At 46.2% G+C, this 14,045-nt stretch overlaps 1 protein-coding gene across 3 annotated transcripts in view; it reads left to right on the top strand.

Annotated features, from left to right (window-relative positions):
- TMC5 (transmembrane channel like 5) overlaps positions 1–14,045 on the top strand; it is a 31,438-nt gene that overhangs the window by 12,087 nt on the left and 5,306 nt on the right. For all 3 annotated transcript variants that reach the window (XM_068146839.1, XM_068146838.1, XM_068146837.1), the window contains exons 9-19: positions 809–960; positions 1,862–2,006; positions 3,699–3,854; positions 4,397–4,563; positions 6,411–6,489; positions 6,830–6,927; positions 9,643–9,738; positions 10,274–10,349; positions 11,150–11,283; positions 12,330–12,503; positions 13,658–13,736. In XM_068146839.1, the coding sequence (XP_068002940.1) occupies positions 809–960; positions 1,862–2,006; positions 3,699–3,854; positions 4,397–4,563; positions 6,411–6,489; positions 6,830–6,927; positions 9,643–9,738; positions 10,274–10,349; positions 11,150–11,283; positions 12,330–12,503; positions 13,658–13,736 (1,356 nt within the window). The remainder of the gene's footprint in view (positions 1–808; positions 961–1,861; positions 2,007–3,698; positions 3,855–4,396; positions 4,564–6,410; positions 6,490–6,829; positions 6,928–9,642; positions 9,739–10,273; positions 10,350–11,149; positions 11,284–12,329; positions 12,504–13,657; positions 13,737–14,045) is intronic.

Here is a 14,045-nt window from a genome sequence, read left to right as displayed (position 1 = left end):
TGTTGCCCTTCTCTGGACACCTTCCAGCAAGTCAACATCTTTCCTAAACTGAGTGGCCCAGAACTGGACACAGTCCTCAAGGTGTGGCCTAACCAGTAAACAAGACTGTGCTCTTACTAATGCTTAGTTGAGAAAAGGTCTTTTTAAAGAGGGAAAATGTCAGCCTTTTCCTTCTAAAATTGCTTTTAAAGTACTGTTCTGTAGTCATGCTGTTTAGTTTTGGGCAGTACAGTCACCACTGCAAGAGTTCAGCTATAATGTAGTACTTCCAGTGCTGAGTGTCAGGTGCTTCCTTCCTGATTCCTTCATAGCTGTCACAATTTGTCAGTATAGAACCTTGCTCCCAAGAAAGAGGCAATTAAGCCTTTCTCTCTTCAAGAGTTTTCAGAAAAGACCAAATCCTGCAAAGGCATTGAGTGCTCATGACCATGCCACATGAACCTTAGAATGGAATGGAATGGAATGGAGTAGAATAGAATAGAGTAGAATAGAATAGAATAGAATAGAATAGAATAGAATAGAATAGAATAGAATTAACTAGGTTGGAAAAGACCTTCAAGATGATCAAATCCAACCTATCGCCCTGATGAAAGGCATTTATATAGCTCTAGAAGCTCTCAAAGCTATGGAATGTTCTAGCTGATGGAAGGAATACAAAGGACCTGCTATTTAGAAATGCAGTCACACCTGTGGTTTCTGAGCAGGGACTGGAACAGCTCCCACTTCATTGATTTGCCTTTAGGTGATGATACTTCTCACTACAGGCAGGTGATAGCAAACATTCTGAATGATGTCCATGTCTTTGCAGGGTTATTTTCAACAAACAGTACTCTACTATGGCTTCTACACCAATGCTACAATCAGTAAAACAGAGAAAGGTCCATTTTACAACATGCAGCTGGCCTACATTTTCACCGTTGGGATATATTTTGTCATTTGTTTTTTCATCTTGTTGTTCAGGTAAGCTAACTAAATATTCTTGTTTCACTTACACTAAGGGAAACAAAACCACCACCAAAGCAACAGCACCAACAACAAAAGCCCACCCTGTCAGTGGTTGGCAGTAATAGTTGCCTGAGCATGTTCCTCTAAGAGGACTTAGAGGATTTTTCCAGATTTCCAGATCTAGGGTTAAGTAGAAGTTTCTGCTCAAAAGATGGTCTCCAGAAGTCAAACTTTTGTATGACAAATGGAGAATCACTGCAAAATATTAGGGGACGTGCAGAGGAGCCCAGTTCAGACCAATGTATATCACAGTATCATAGTATCAGTCAGGGTTGGAAGGGACCACAAGAATCATCTAGTTCCAACCCCCCTGCCATGGGCAGGAACACCCCACACTAGATCAGGCTGGCCAGAGCCTCATCCAGCCTGGGCTTAAACACCTCCAGGGACAGGGCCTCAACCACCTCCCTGGACAACCCATTCCAGGGTTTCAGCACTCCCATGGTGAAGAACTTTCTCCTCACATCCAGCCTGAATCTCCCCACCTCCAGCTTCATTCCATTCCCCCTAGTCCTATCACTCCCTGAGATCCTGAGAAGTCCTTCCCCAGCCTTCCTGTAGGCCCCCTTCAGATACTGGAAGGCCACAATTAGGTCCTTTTGTAAGCCATTGCTCCTGTAATCTTCTGGCATTGGTGTGGCCTTCCAGGGGTAAAGATTGTCAGCAGCAGCTAGGAGAAGGAAATGTGAGAGCTGTTTCATAGTTAAAATCTGTTTTCCACGTTGAAATGCTCTAGCATAGATCCAACAGCCTTGGGACAGGACAGGAAAATCTGACAAACCTCCCTTTTTGCCCTCTTCTACAGACTTTGTGTATTTCCCCAGTATGCATCTCACAAACTTAATTTGCATTGCAGCATGGCCAAATCCTTCATCAGGAACTTGACTAACCCCCAGACGTACCAGGGGAACGCTAGCAAGCTTCTCTGCGCTTGGGACTTCAACATCACTAACGAAAGGGCTGTGAAGCTGAAGCAAAAGAATCTCAGCACACAGATAAAGGTACAAAACACAAGAGGTACAAAAAGATAGAAAGGCACACAAAACTAGCATGCATGAGTCCCTCTGCCAGAGGCTTATTTTTAGCAAATAGATCTGTGTATGCACATACAAGCCTCTGGCAGAGTGAAGCATACTAGTTCTGTTCCTAATGGACTTAAGCTGGGATTGTTTAGCCTGGAGAAGAGGAGGCTCAGGGGTGACCTCATTGCCCTCTACAACTACCTGAAAGGTGGATGTAGCCGGGAAGGGGTTGGTCTCTTCTCCCAGGCAACCAGCACCAGAACAAGGGGACACAGTCTCAAGCTGCGCCAGGGAAGGTTTAGACTCGAGGTGAGAAGGAAGTTCTTCACTGAGTGAGTCATTTGTCATTGGAATGTGCTGCCCAGGGAGGTGGTGGAGTCACCATCCCTGGAGGTTTTCAAGAGGGGATTGGACGTGGCACTTGGTGCCATGGTCTACTCATGGGGTCTGTGTTGATAGGTTGGACTCAATGATCCTCAAGGTCATTTCCAACCTTAGTTATACTGTGATACTGTGAAGTCTTCCTGAATGTTTTCTTTTGGTATGAACTCCTGGAGTTGGCTCAGCTACTTGGTTTTTTTCTCTTTAAGCTACATATAAATATTTGCATGGCTTTGTTCTCCTGAATGAGTTTCTGTGACTACTAAATATTTGGCAAACAGAGTATTTCTTGATTTTTCCTTCCTGCTATTTAACTACCTTGCCAACAAAAGGCAAGCCTGTGATATTCTGTATGAAATGCTGTGTAACTGCCAAGATTTTTAGGGTAGGCACACAAAGTTATCCAGTAAATGTTCCCAGGGTATTACTCTGCCCATCTTCGAGATAAATAATCATAGAATCAGTAAGGTTGGAAGAGACCTCAAAGATCCTCAAGTCCAACCTGTCACCCAACACCTCATGACTACTAAACCATGGCACCAAGTGCCACGTCCAATCCCCTCTTGAACACCTCCAGGGATGGTGACTCCACCATCTCCCTGGGCAGCACATTCCAATGGCTAACAACTCTCTCTGGGAAGAACTTTCTCCTCACCTCGAGCCTAAACTTCCCCTGGTGCAGCTTGAGACTGTGTCCTCTTGTTCTGGTGCTGGTTGCCTGGGAGAACAGACCAACCCCCTCCTGGCTACAACCTCCCTTCAGTTAGTTGTAGACAGCAATAAGGTCTCCCCTGAGCCTCCTCTTCTCCAGGCTAAACAACCCCAGCTCCCTCAGCCTCTCCTCATAGGGCTTGTGCTCAAGGCCTCTCCCCAGCCTTGTTGCCCTTCTCTGGACACGTTCAAGTCTCTCAATGTCCTTCTTAAATTGAGGAGCCCAGAACTGGATACAGGACTCAAGGTGTGGCCTGACCAGTGCAGAGTACAGGGGCAGAATGACTTCCCTGCTCCTGCTGGCCACACTATTCTTGATGCAGGCCAGGATGCCATTGGCCTTCTTGGCCACCTGGGCACACTGCTGGCTCATGTTTAGCCAGCTGTCAGTCAGCACCCCCAGGTCCCTTTCTGTTTGTCTGCTCTCCAGCCACTTCGACCCCAGCCTGTGGCGCTGCATGGGGTTGTTGTGGCCACAGCACAGCGCCCTTCATTCAGTCTCTCAAGTAGTTACTTGGACCAAGTTTTGCTTTATGCTGTTGAGTAAGGAATTCTTCACTGGGAATTGTTTCTTTGCAGGAGGACCTCATGGATGTAAACCGAGAAGTTGTCAATTTTTCTGTAAAAGAGAGATTTGTTCGCATTGTTATTCATTTTGCTACTTGGGTTGCCTCCCTGGGCACAGCAGTAATTGCTTGTACTGGTGTTTACTTCCTCTCCATTAACAACCTAAAGGTAAGGACAGATTTTCCGTTCTGGTTCTGGAGATGTGTTTCTCCATGTGGGTATCTTCTGGCAGACTGTTAGCTGCTAGGACTGCAGGGAAGCGTAGCTGTTGGTTTTGCCACTGCAAATATAAACTCTGCCCTACCTCAAAGCTAGTTTGCAAAGGCTCTCACTACTGGGGACTGTGGCAAGAGCACAGGAACTGAGGGGTCTGAACAAATCCCCCCCCCTCACCCCAGTAGCTGCTTGCCTGAACTCATTACTAGTTTAGGGATAGTGCAGCTGGTTGCCTTGAAAGAGCAGGAAGAAGCCCCAGCAAGGTCTGTAACCCCTTTTGCCTAGGAGCTGCATTTAAGGTAGCACTTGCACCCTTGGTCCTATGTAAAGCTGGGCAAAGGGAGAGGTCACCATGCTGCTGGACATGATCTCATGAAACATGATAGTCATGGGGACATGTGCCAGGTGTCTTCCCTGTGGTCACAACTTGAGGCAGCATTTTGGGTAAGCTGAGGTTGGTTGGGTTTTTTTGTGTCTTGTTTTCCCTCTTCAAGCTGTTTGTGAAAGAGCATACAAATAACCTAGAGAGCCAAGCTGCCATGTTGGTGCTGCCTGTCGCTGCATCTCTCCTCAACACATTCATCCCATTCTTCTACTCGTGGCTTGGACACCTGGAGAGATTTCAGACTCCTGGGCAACACATTTATGTCACTATTATCAGGTATGGCTGGATACCACTTCTTAGTGCTTTTTGCCTGAGGTTGTCTGTCTCTTCTTTTTGGCAATGTTGTGGCTTAGGCCCACCCAGCTGGCAACTAGACACCATGCAGCTGCTTGCTCACTCCTAAGCCCCCTGCCCCTCAGTGTGATGGGGAGGAGAAAATAAAGCAAAAGGCTCAAGGGCTGAAGCTAAGACAGGGAGGGCTCACTGACCAGTTGTGATTATGGGCTGAAAACAGACTTAGCTTTGGGGAAAAAAAATAATTTAAATAACATAATATAATTTAAACAACAACTTGGATCCAGGGGAGCTTCTGGAAGCTTCTTTCAGGACCCACCCTGTAGCCCCCTCCTCTGCTACCAAAACCCAGCCACAAACAAAGCCAATACAGATAACAAGCTATGTCTAGGTGGTGTGGTGGGTAGTAGGAAGCTATGGAGAAGAGTTAGTTTTCTCCAAAAGATTCTGTACACTCTTGCCTTCATGTTTTGTTTGTCTTCTGTGAGCCTTCTGGGGTCTTACATCTCTTCATGAGGACAGGGAATGGTTTCCCTCTCACACACATTATGACACTGGAGTCAGTCATCAGCAAGTTTGCAGATGACACAAAGTTAGGATCAGATGTTAGTCAGTTAGAGGGTAGAAAGGCTCTGCAGAGGGACCTCGACCGACTGGACAGATGGGCAGAGGCCAATGGGATGGCATTCAACAAGTCCAAGTGCCAGGTGCTGCACTTTGGCTACGGCAATCCCATGCAGAGCTACAGGCTGGGGTCGGAGTGGCTGGAGAGCTCCCAAACAGAGAGGGACCTGGGGGTGCTGATCGACAGCCACCTGAATATGAGCCAGCAGTGTGCCCAGGTGGCCAGGAGGGCCAATAGCATCCTGGCCTGCATTAGGAATAGTGTGGCCAGCAGGAGCAGGGAGGTCATAGTGCCCCTGTACTCTGCTCTGGTTAGGCCACACCTTGAGTGCTGTGTCCAGTTCTGGGCCCCTCAGTTTAAGAAGGACATCGAAACACTTGAGCGTGTCCAGAGAAGGGCAACAAGGCTGGGGAGAGGCCTTGAGCACAGCCCTATGAGGAGAGGCTGAGGGAGCTGGGATTGTTTAGCCTGGAGAGGAGGAGGCTCAGGGGTGACCTCATTGCCCTCTACAACTACCTGAAAGGTGGTTGTAGCCAGGAAGGGGTTGGCCTCTTCTCCCAGGCAACCAGCACCAGAACAAGGGGACACAGTCTCAAGCTGTGCCAGGGGAGGTTTAGACTCGAGGTGAGGAGGAAGTTCTTCACTGAGCGAGTCATTCGGCATTGCCCAGGGAGGTGGTTGAGTCATCGACCCTGGAGGCGTTCAAGGGGAGATTGGATGTGGCACTGGGTGCCATGGTCTAGTCATGGGGCCTGTGTTAATAGGTTGGACTCAATGATCCTCGAGGTCCTTTCCAACCTAAGTGATACTGTGATACTGTGATACTAGCTTCTCTAGATGGCCCCTGGGCTGTTGGCTCCCCAGGGAAAGGAAGGAAGATAGAGAGAGGAGTGAGGAGGTCTTACTTAAAGATGCCTGGAATTAACAGTATAACCTTTGGTGCCCCTCAGACCTTCCTCCCCTGTGGAGCCCACACACCCAGCCATCAACCTGTTTAGTAGAGGCTTGTGCCAAGTTTGTCATGCCCAGCTGCCCTTCTGCCAGGACAATAGAATAACAATGTACCCGAGCTCCAAGGAGAGCTCCTGTTAGCACTCTGCCATCCTTGTTGTAAGAGAAGGTAATAAAATACAACCAAGAGTCATCCTGCCATCATTCCCTCCAGTGAGCTGTCAGTGCACTTACTGTTACATTTGCTTTCCAGAAATATTATCCTGAAAATATCAGTCATTGGAATCCTGTGCTACTACTGGCTGACCGTTGTGGCTGCATCAGAGTCACAGGTAAAGCTTCAACAACACAAATCTTTGGCTTACACTGCCAGGTTAAGAACCACTTTGATAAGAGGCTTGCAGTGTCTGGGAAGGCTGGGTTTGCACCCCAGCAGGTGGGGTTTTTTATTCATTTTAGGGGAATGAACTGTAAGAAAAAGTGAATCACCCAAGTCAGTTCTCAGCTGGTGTGCAGCATTTGTTCAGTGAGAGGTCAAAACTGCTCAGTCAGGGTGTTAGCAAGTCTGTAGCCCAAGTTTCAGGTGCCCAAGCATTTGGGAACAGTGCTAGAGTCAGCTGATTTTGGACTCCTAGCTACCCAGTTTTACTTTATTTTCCCTTCTGCTTAAAGTGCTGGGAAACTCTGGTTGGCCAAGACATCTACCGCCTTGTTCTGGTTGACTTCATCTTTTGTTTGCTTGGCTCTTTCTTTGGAGAGTTTTTACACAGGTGAGTACTGCTTTTCCAATCTTGTTTTTAATTATTATTCATTAACTAAAGGCATGACCTTTGTTTTCCAGTATGAGAAAAGAAGTTCAACTTCGCTGCCACATGGCTGTGGCACCACTGAGGCTCTCTTGGTTGTCTCTAGCAGGCATAGTCTATGTGCCTTTTGTATATGGCAGCTCCTTAGGAAGAGGTCAGAGTGTTCTGTTTTCCCAATGTGTCTTTTTTGTTTTCCTCTGGAGAGAATAGAATAGAATAGAATAGAATAGAATAGAATAGAATAGAATAGAATAGAATAGAATAGACCAGGTTGGAAGAGACCTTCAAGATCATTGCGTCCAACCTATCATCCAACACCACCTAATCAACTAACCCATGGCACCAACCACCCTGTTAAGTCTCCTCCTGAACACCTCCAGTGATGGTGACTCCACCACCTCCCCAGGCAGCCCATTCCAGTGGGCAGTCACTCTCTCTGTGTAAAACTTCCTCCTGACCTCCAGCCTGAACCTCCCCTGGCACAGCCTGAGACTGTGTCCTCTTGTTCTGGTGCTGGCTGCCTGGGAGAAGAGACCAACCTCTGCCTGCCTACAACCCCCCTTCGGGTAGAAACACAAACAGGCAGGAAGAAGCCACATTGTACTCCCATGGATCCCCTCAATGGAGTGATAAAGGACCAAGTGTCCCAAGCAGAAAATCATGCTTTTCTACATCTGCACAGGCACACTGCTGGCTTTTAGTAGTCATGAGGTCTTGGGTGACAGGTTGGACTTGATGATCTTTGAGGTCTTTTCCAACCTTATTGATTCTATTATTCTATGATTCTATGATTCCCTTGCTATGTTCCCCAGTCAATTTTGGTTTTGCTCTTAATTATGCCACTTTCCAGCATGCACACAAGTTTAAACTCTTATTTTACTTAGTCTTCCTAAGGATGTAATCTGACTTTCAAGTGCAGAGTTCTGAAGCATAGTAAGTGCAAAAGTATTTTTAACTGAACTTGTCTATAGCTAAGGTAGGCAAAAAGTAATTTGCTTCTGTCATCTGCTGTGTGCACCCTCCTGCTGCCACACATTATTCATGACTGAAGGTAGCAGGGTTAGTAAGTGCTTGCCAGGTCCACAGAGCACTTAGGGTTCCTGGCCATATTGTGTAGGAGATGCATTGTTTGCTCTTTGCACATGATGTCAACAAGACTGCTTTACAAGGTAGGAACAGCAGTGCAAAGCCTTTGAAGACTTTCCCTCAACAGCTCCTGCCAGTGCACTTTAATCCTTCTGTCCTCGTCCTATTAAGATAGGAAACCACCTCCAGGTCACAGCACCAAAGCTGCAGTGTCAGCTGTGATGAACGCCCTCCACTAAGCAGTGCAAAAGCACCAGACCTACAGCCATGAATGATTAGAAGTATTTAATTGTATTTACTTGTACGTATTCAGAGTGATGCCCTGAAAGCCCAGCCCTGAAACACTGTTCATGATACAGCTGATAAGGTGGTGCCAAGACCTATATTCAAGGCCAGATGGGATAGTTACTAAAACCTTGATTGCTCTTGCTACAACAGGCACAAAATTGATCTCCCTGGCTCAGGAAAAGATGGGATGATAAAAAAGGATTGTTGGTTCTCAGCAGGAACCCTCTGAGTATCTGCTTGCCTGTGTATGTCTCAGCTACTTGTAGCCCACATCAGTCTGAATAGGATATCACAGTATCACAGTATAACTAAGGTTGGAAATGACCTCGAGGATCATTGAGTCCAACCTATCAACACAGACCCCATGACTAGACCATGGCACTAAGTGCCACGTCCAATCCCCTCTTGAACACCTCCAGGGATGGTGACTCCACCACCTCCCTGGGCAGCACATTCCAATGACGAATGACTCGCTCGGTGAAGAACTTCCTCACCTCGAGTCTAAACCTCCCCTGGTGCAGCTTGAGACTGTGTCCTCTTGTTCTGGTGCTGGTTGCCTGGGAGAAGAGACCAACCCCTTCCTGGCTACAACCACCTTTCAGGTAGTTGTAGAGGGCAATGAGGTCACCCCTGAGCCTCCTCTTCTCCAGGCTAAACAATCCCAGCTCCCTCAGCCTCTCCTCATAGGGCTTGTGTTCAAGGCCTCTCCCCAGCCTTGTTGCCCTTCTCTGGACACGTTCAAGTGTTTTGATGTCCTTCTTAAACTGAGAGGCCCAGAACTGGACACAGTACTCAAGGTGTGGCCTAACCAGTGCTGAGTACAGGGGCACAATGACTTCCCTGCTCCTGCTAGCCACACTATTCCTAATGCAGGATCTGTTAAGAGTATCCCTCCACAAGGGTCAGTGTTTTGATTGATGCTGAAAGTTCTCAGGAGTGAAGAGCTGTTAGGGTTTTGTACTGAGGCAGCTTGCCATTGCAACTGTTTGAGCCTAAACTTTCTTTTTTTCTTTTCTGTAGTTACAAATCCTCTTTATTTTTTTCCCCTAAGTTGCATGAAAAATATCCAAGGCCTTATTTCAGCCCTGCTGTGTGCTCTGGGAATCTGCTTTTGCCAGATTCATTTTTGATGTGCCTTCAAGTCAGCGAGCTGTGGCTGCTGTGCATGACGTGTTTAATGCAGCCCCTGAACAATTTGCCACTGGTGCTTGCATTCAAAAGCTCATTTGCAGAGACCTCTACGAGGGGTTTTATTTAGGTGGCATTTAGGAAATGCTGTTGTGCTGTGGTTTTTCTCTCCCCCAGGATTATCGGAACTGCAGTCTGTGAGAGCCTGGGGCGGCCAGAGTTTGATATCGGACGAAATGTTTTAGATTTGATCTATGCACAAACTTTGACCTGGTAAGCCTCACGTTTGAAGCCCAAACTTTATTTGCACCTAGAAATACCATGGAACATTCTTACTCTGACTTTCCTGAGTGGCAGAAAAGAAGAGAGCAAGAGCCAGAGAGAGACGATTTGCTAAGTACCTCTGTAACGATTGTGACTTGCCACTTCCCTTTGCAATTACTAAGACAATGACTTTAATCATTTACCCTGCGGCCATCTGATCTGGGAGAAAGCTGTAAAAGGAACATCCAAGAGTTTTGTTTGCTTCCCTACTGCAATGATGTTCCTGTTGACACAGCCTCAGCATTAAACCCTAGGAAAGATGTCTTATTTCTAAGAATGAGTATGCTACCAGCTGTAAGGGAGTTTTGCAGATGTGTAGGTAGCTTTGTATGCATGCATATCTTTAATGGTTGACTTTCAGTTCCAGAATGGGTGTTAGTAGAATTGCATTTCCAAATGGTCATCCACTAACTGTGTATGAAGCTACTGTGTCATCTGTGTGATGAACAGTGAAGGCTAAACTTGTATAAACCCTTTCTTGCAGGATCGGTATCCTCTTCTCACCTCTGCTGCCTGCCATTCAGATGATAGCATTTTTTGTAGTATTTTATGTCAAAAAGGTAACAAGCTTTACATGAGTTCATCAAAAACTTACACCGTTTGAATTCTGGGCAGAATTGGTTGCATTATGGTGCTGGTTTTGTCTGGAGGCTGTGGGGGAGTGGTTTGGTTAACTGGGTTTTGGGGAGGGTTGCTTTAAGGGAGCGCAATTTATGTGCACACCCTTGAGTCACAAATCTGTGAAACTTGAGATAGGAAAAGTGTGAAGGGGTTACAGAAGGGCTTAAGAGCAGCTCTGGAGAGGTAGGGACAATAAAGTGGTAAGATGATTGGTGTACAAGTCTGTATGTCAATAGAGACACTAAGCCTGTGGCTGTGGCTTTGGCTTCCCACATACTCAGCAACACATCCCTTCCAAGTTATCTGAGTGTAAGCAGGGTGATTCAGCTAAAGATCATGCTGGAAATGTCTTCTTTTCAGCATTCTTTGTAGTATGACTAGATGATAGATTCATTGTTGGGTCACTGAACAGTCTGTATGTAGTATTGATTGTAGAAGAACAGAGCTGTAGCTCTGAACAGTGGGTTTGTGTATGCTACAAAAGCGAACTCTGCCCAACAAGGTCCTGAAGGACGCAGCAGAGCCTCATTTTGCCTCTTACTATTTAAAGATTATGTTCCTGAAGTTTTCTAAAATAACAGCATATCAGTCAAGCTCAGGTGAAAGAAGATGCTGAAAACTTTTGAGAGATGCTGTTCTGGCAATTGCTATCAGCATTTTCTGTGGGAACAACTTAAACCGAGCTGAAGCGGCAGGTAGCACGACTCCCACGAGTCAGTGTATCTCCATCTCTTGAAAGGTCAGCCTCATGATGAATTGCCAGCCCCCTCGAAAAGTCTGGAGAACTGCTCAAATGACAACATCCTTCATGTTCCTGCTGTTTTTCCCTTCCTTCCTTGGAGTGCTGTCTGTCATTGGAGTCACTGTCTGGAGGTAGGGAAGGTGACTGGCATTCGAGCTTATGTTGTGTTGTGTGATCTGGTACCAGGCAGAGGAATCTGCCTTTGCCTGTGGGAAAAGCTCCAGTAATTGCTAATGGAAAGTTTCAGCTGCCCATGAGATGTTCTGAAAATACATGCTCAGTGAGCTTGCAAGAATGTGGCCAATGCAGTAATTTGTCCCATAGGATCAGGAGAGGAGAAACAGTTACCTTGAGGTTTTGGACTCCTATTTAAAGGTCTCAGCAAACTTGACCTTTCCTCCTCATGAGGAATTTCTGCTATCCAGCCTAGTTCCTGCAGTTTTAGTTATGTTAAAGGCAGTGGAGAAACACATGGGAAAACTCAGCTGAGGTCAGCTTCTGGATTATTTACAGATGTCAGAGATGCTTTGTGCAGGGGGTGCTGACCTCTGCACTGATGCATTTTGATTGTTACCTCTATTTGAAGGCTGCTTTGCTTATGGGCATGTTGCTTTGGTCAGAGTAATGAAGGCAGTGTGGACACCCCTGCTCATCTGCTTGGCAGTTCTCAGACTCACAATTTTAATATCCAGTAATATTCAGGTGGCTTACACAGGTCTGGAGCAGTTCCATTTCAAAGCAAACAGTTTTCTATTTCCGTCTACCTGAAAATACTAATACTCGTCATGAGCTGCCTCACTTCACCACATCCTGTGGTTACAATGCGTGCTGAGGTCCTCGAAGGCAGGGTGAAATGATGGCTCCCCCTCTGGTGAACCTTTCAAAATCAGGATTTTCCATTTGCTGTTGCTTGCACTGCAGTGCTTCACTTGTTACATTTAGGGCAGCATTGTGTTTACAGGGCTTGGTAGGGAGGTCTCTATCTCTTACTGCCCTGTGTGGGGTGGGCATTTTAATGGCTGGAGAGTGACTCAAGTTCAAAGTGAAACATAGATCATGGAAGCTCCCTGGGGGTCCAAAGAGAACAAACCAATGAGCAAATGTACAAATGCACACTATTAACTAAATCACTGGTTGATACGTGAAGCTTTATGTAGCTGCTTTTTGACACTTTCAGGTTAAAACCTTCAGAAAAATGTGGTCCTTTCAGAGGTTTGTCTTCTATGTATGCTGCAGTCTCTGAGTGGATAAAAATACTGGACATCTTCACTGACTCAAAATGGGTAGCGTGGATCTACTATAACTTAATTACAAGCGAGCTGTTCTTCTTCGTCCTCTCCACGATTGCCTTGTAAGTAGCTGCTAATGAAAAGCCCTGGAAGAGCAGCTGAAGCAGAAGAGACTGGCTATGACACAGCCATTCTGCATGAAAAAAAATTATGAATATATTGGAAATTGCTGTATTTGAAGTACACAAATACATTAGCTCCTGCCTGGGCTCCAGGTCTTATTAGTAGTGGCAGACGTAGCTTTAGGAACACCAGCCAAAGAGAGCATGGAGAATAGTTGGGGAGCTGGGGGGGGTGAGAGTTGTTTTTTCTTTTCCTCCCCAGAGATGGATAAATCAGTAGGGAAAGAGCAAGCTTTCTTCTCAAGCACAGGCAGTACAAGCTTTTTCAAGCACAGGCAGTACAGGCCAGATGTGTACTAGCACCCTGAGCAGTGTTAAAAGCAACAGTTTGGCTGGTGTTTACTCTGACATCAGTGGAGTCACTGGAGAAGGTGATACCACGTCAAGAACATCTGAATTACCACAGGGACACTGTGGTGGAAGGGCATGGCAGTGCACAAGCAGCGTGTTAAAGTGAGCATACAGTATGGGAAGATGCTAACAAGCAGGCTGCAGGCTGCTTCCAGCTAATGTCAGCCCAATTCCTACATTGTTGTATGACTGAAGGACATAATTTTGCCCAAACCATGGATGTTCAGCTATGTGCCTGCTGGCAGGGTGTGATGTGGTGGCTGTACTGCTTGCTGTTTCTAGCAATTGCTACCAGCATGCACACAGGAGCCCAAACAAAGCGGGCTCCCACACTTTCTAGTGGAGCCAGGACTGGCCAGGAATCTCCAAGTGTTCAGTGTTGTGATTCAAGGTCCAGGCATGTGTCTAAGCAAATGACACAGAGCTTGCTGGCTGGTTGCTGTTTGCTGTCTGAACATACCTTGTATTGCTGACTTACTGTTACTGTAGCTCTCATCCCCAACAGAAGCCAATCAGTCTTTGGGTCTTTTCCAAGAGAATGCCTTAAGCAATTCCATGTGTTTGGCATTCCTTGTGCAATTGTATACATAGACTTTTTTATGTATGTGTGTTTAGAGATATCTGTGTATATATCTTTTAATGGATAACATAAACAAGATGGCTTTCTGTTGAGGCAGTGACTAAGAGGCAGTGCTCCTGAGTATGAATGCTCATATGTTACACTTTTTATTGCTGTGATTTAGAATTATTACTTATGTTTACTGGCAAATCATAGAAGGAAGAAAGACCATGACCAAACTCCTCAAGAAGCAAATTTACAATGTAAGTTTGACTTCCAGCCTTTGATTTTTTTTCCTGCAATCTGGCTTCCTTGTTGATTGTCTCATCCTGCTATAGTGGAACTGTAATCTGCTTTTGCCATGATGGTTCTAGGGAGGGTGGGAGCCTTCATAGAATCATAGAATTAATAAGGTTGGAAAAGACCTCAAAGATCATCAAGTCCAACCTGTCACCCAAGACCTCATGACTACTAAACCATGGCACCAAGTGCCACGTCCAATCCCCTCTTGAACACCTCCAGGGATGGTGAATCCACCACCTTCCTGGGCAGCACATTGCAATGGCTAACAA

The sequence above is a fragment of the Melanerpes formicivorus genome, unplaced genomic scaffold (genome assembly GCF_026170545.1).
Source record: "Melanerpes formicivorus ecotype bairdi unplaced genomic scaffold, bMelFor1.0.p_v2 SCAF_14, whole genome shotgun sequence".
NCBI classification, from domain to species: domain Eukaryota; kingdom Metazoa; phylum Chordata; class Aves; order Piciformes; family Picidae; genus Melanerpes; species Melanerpes formicivorus.
This window is presented reverse-complemented; position numbering and strand designations above follow the sequence as displayed.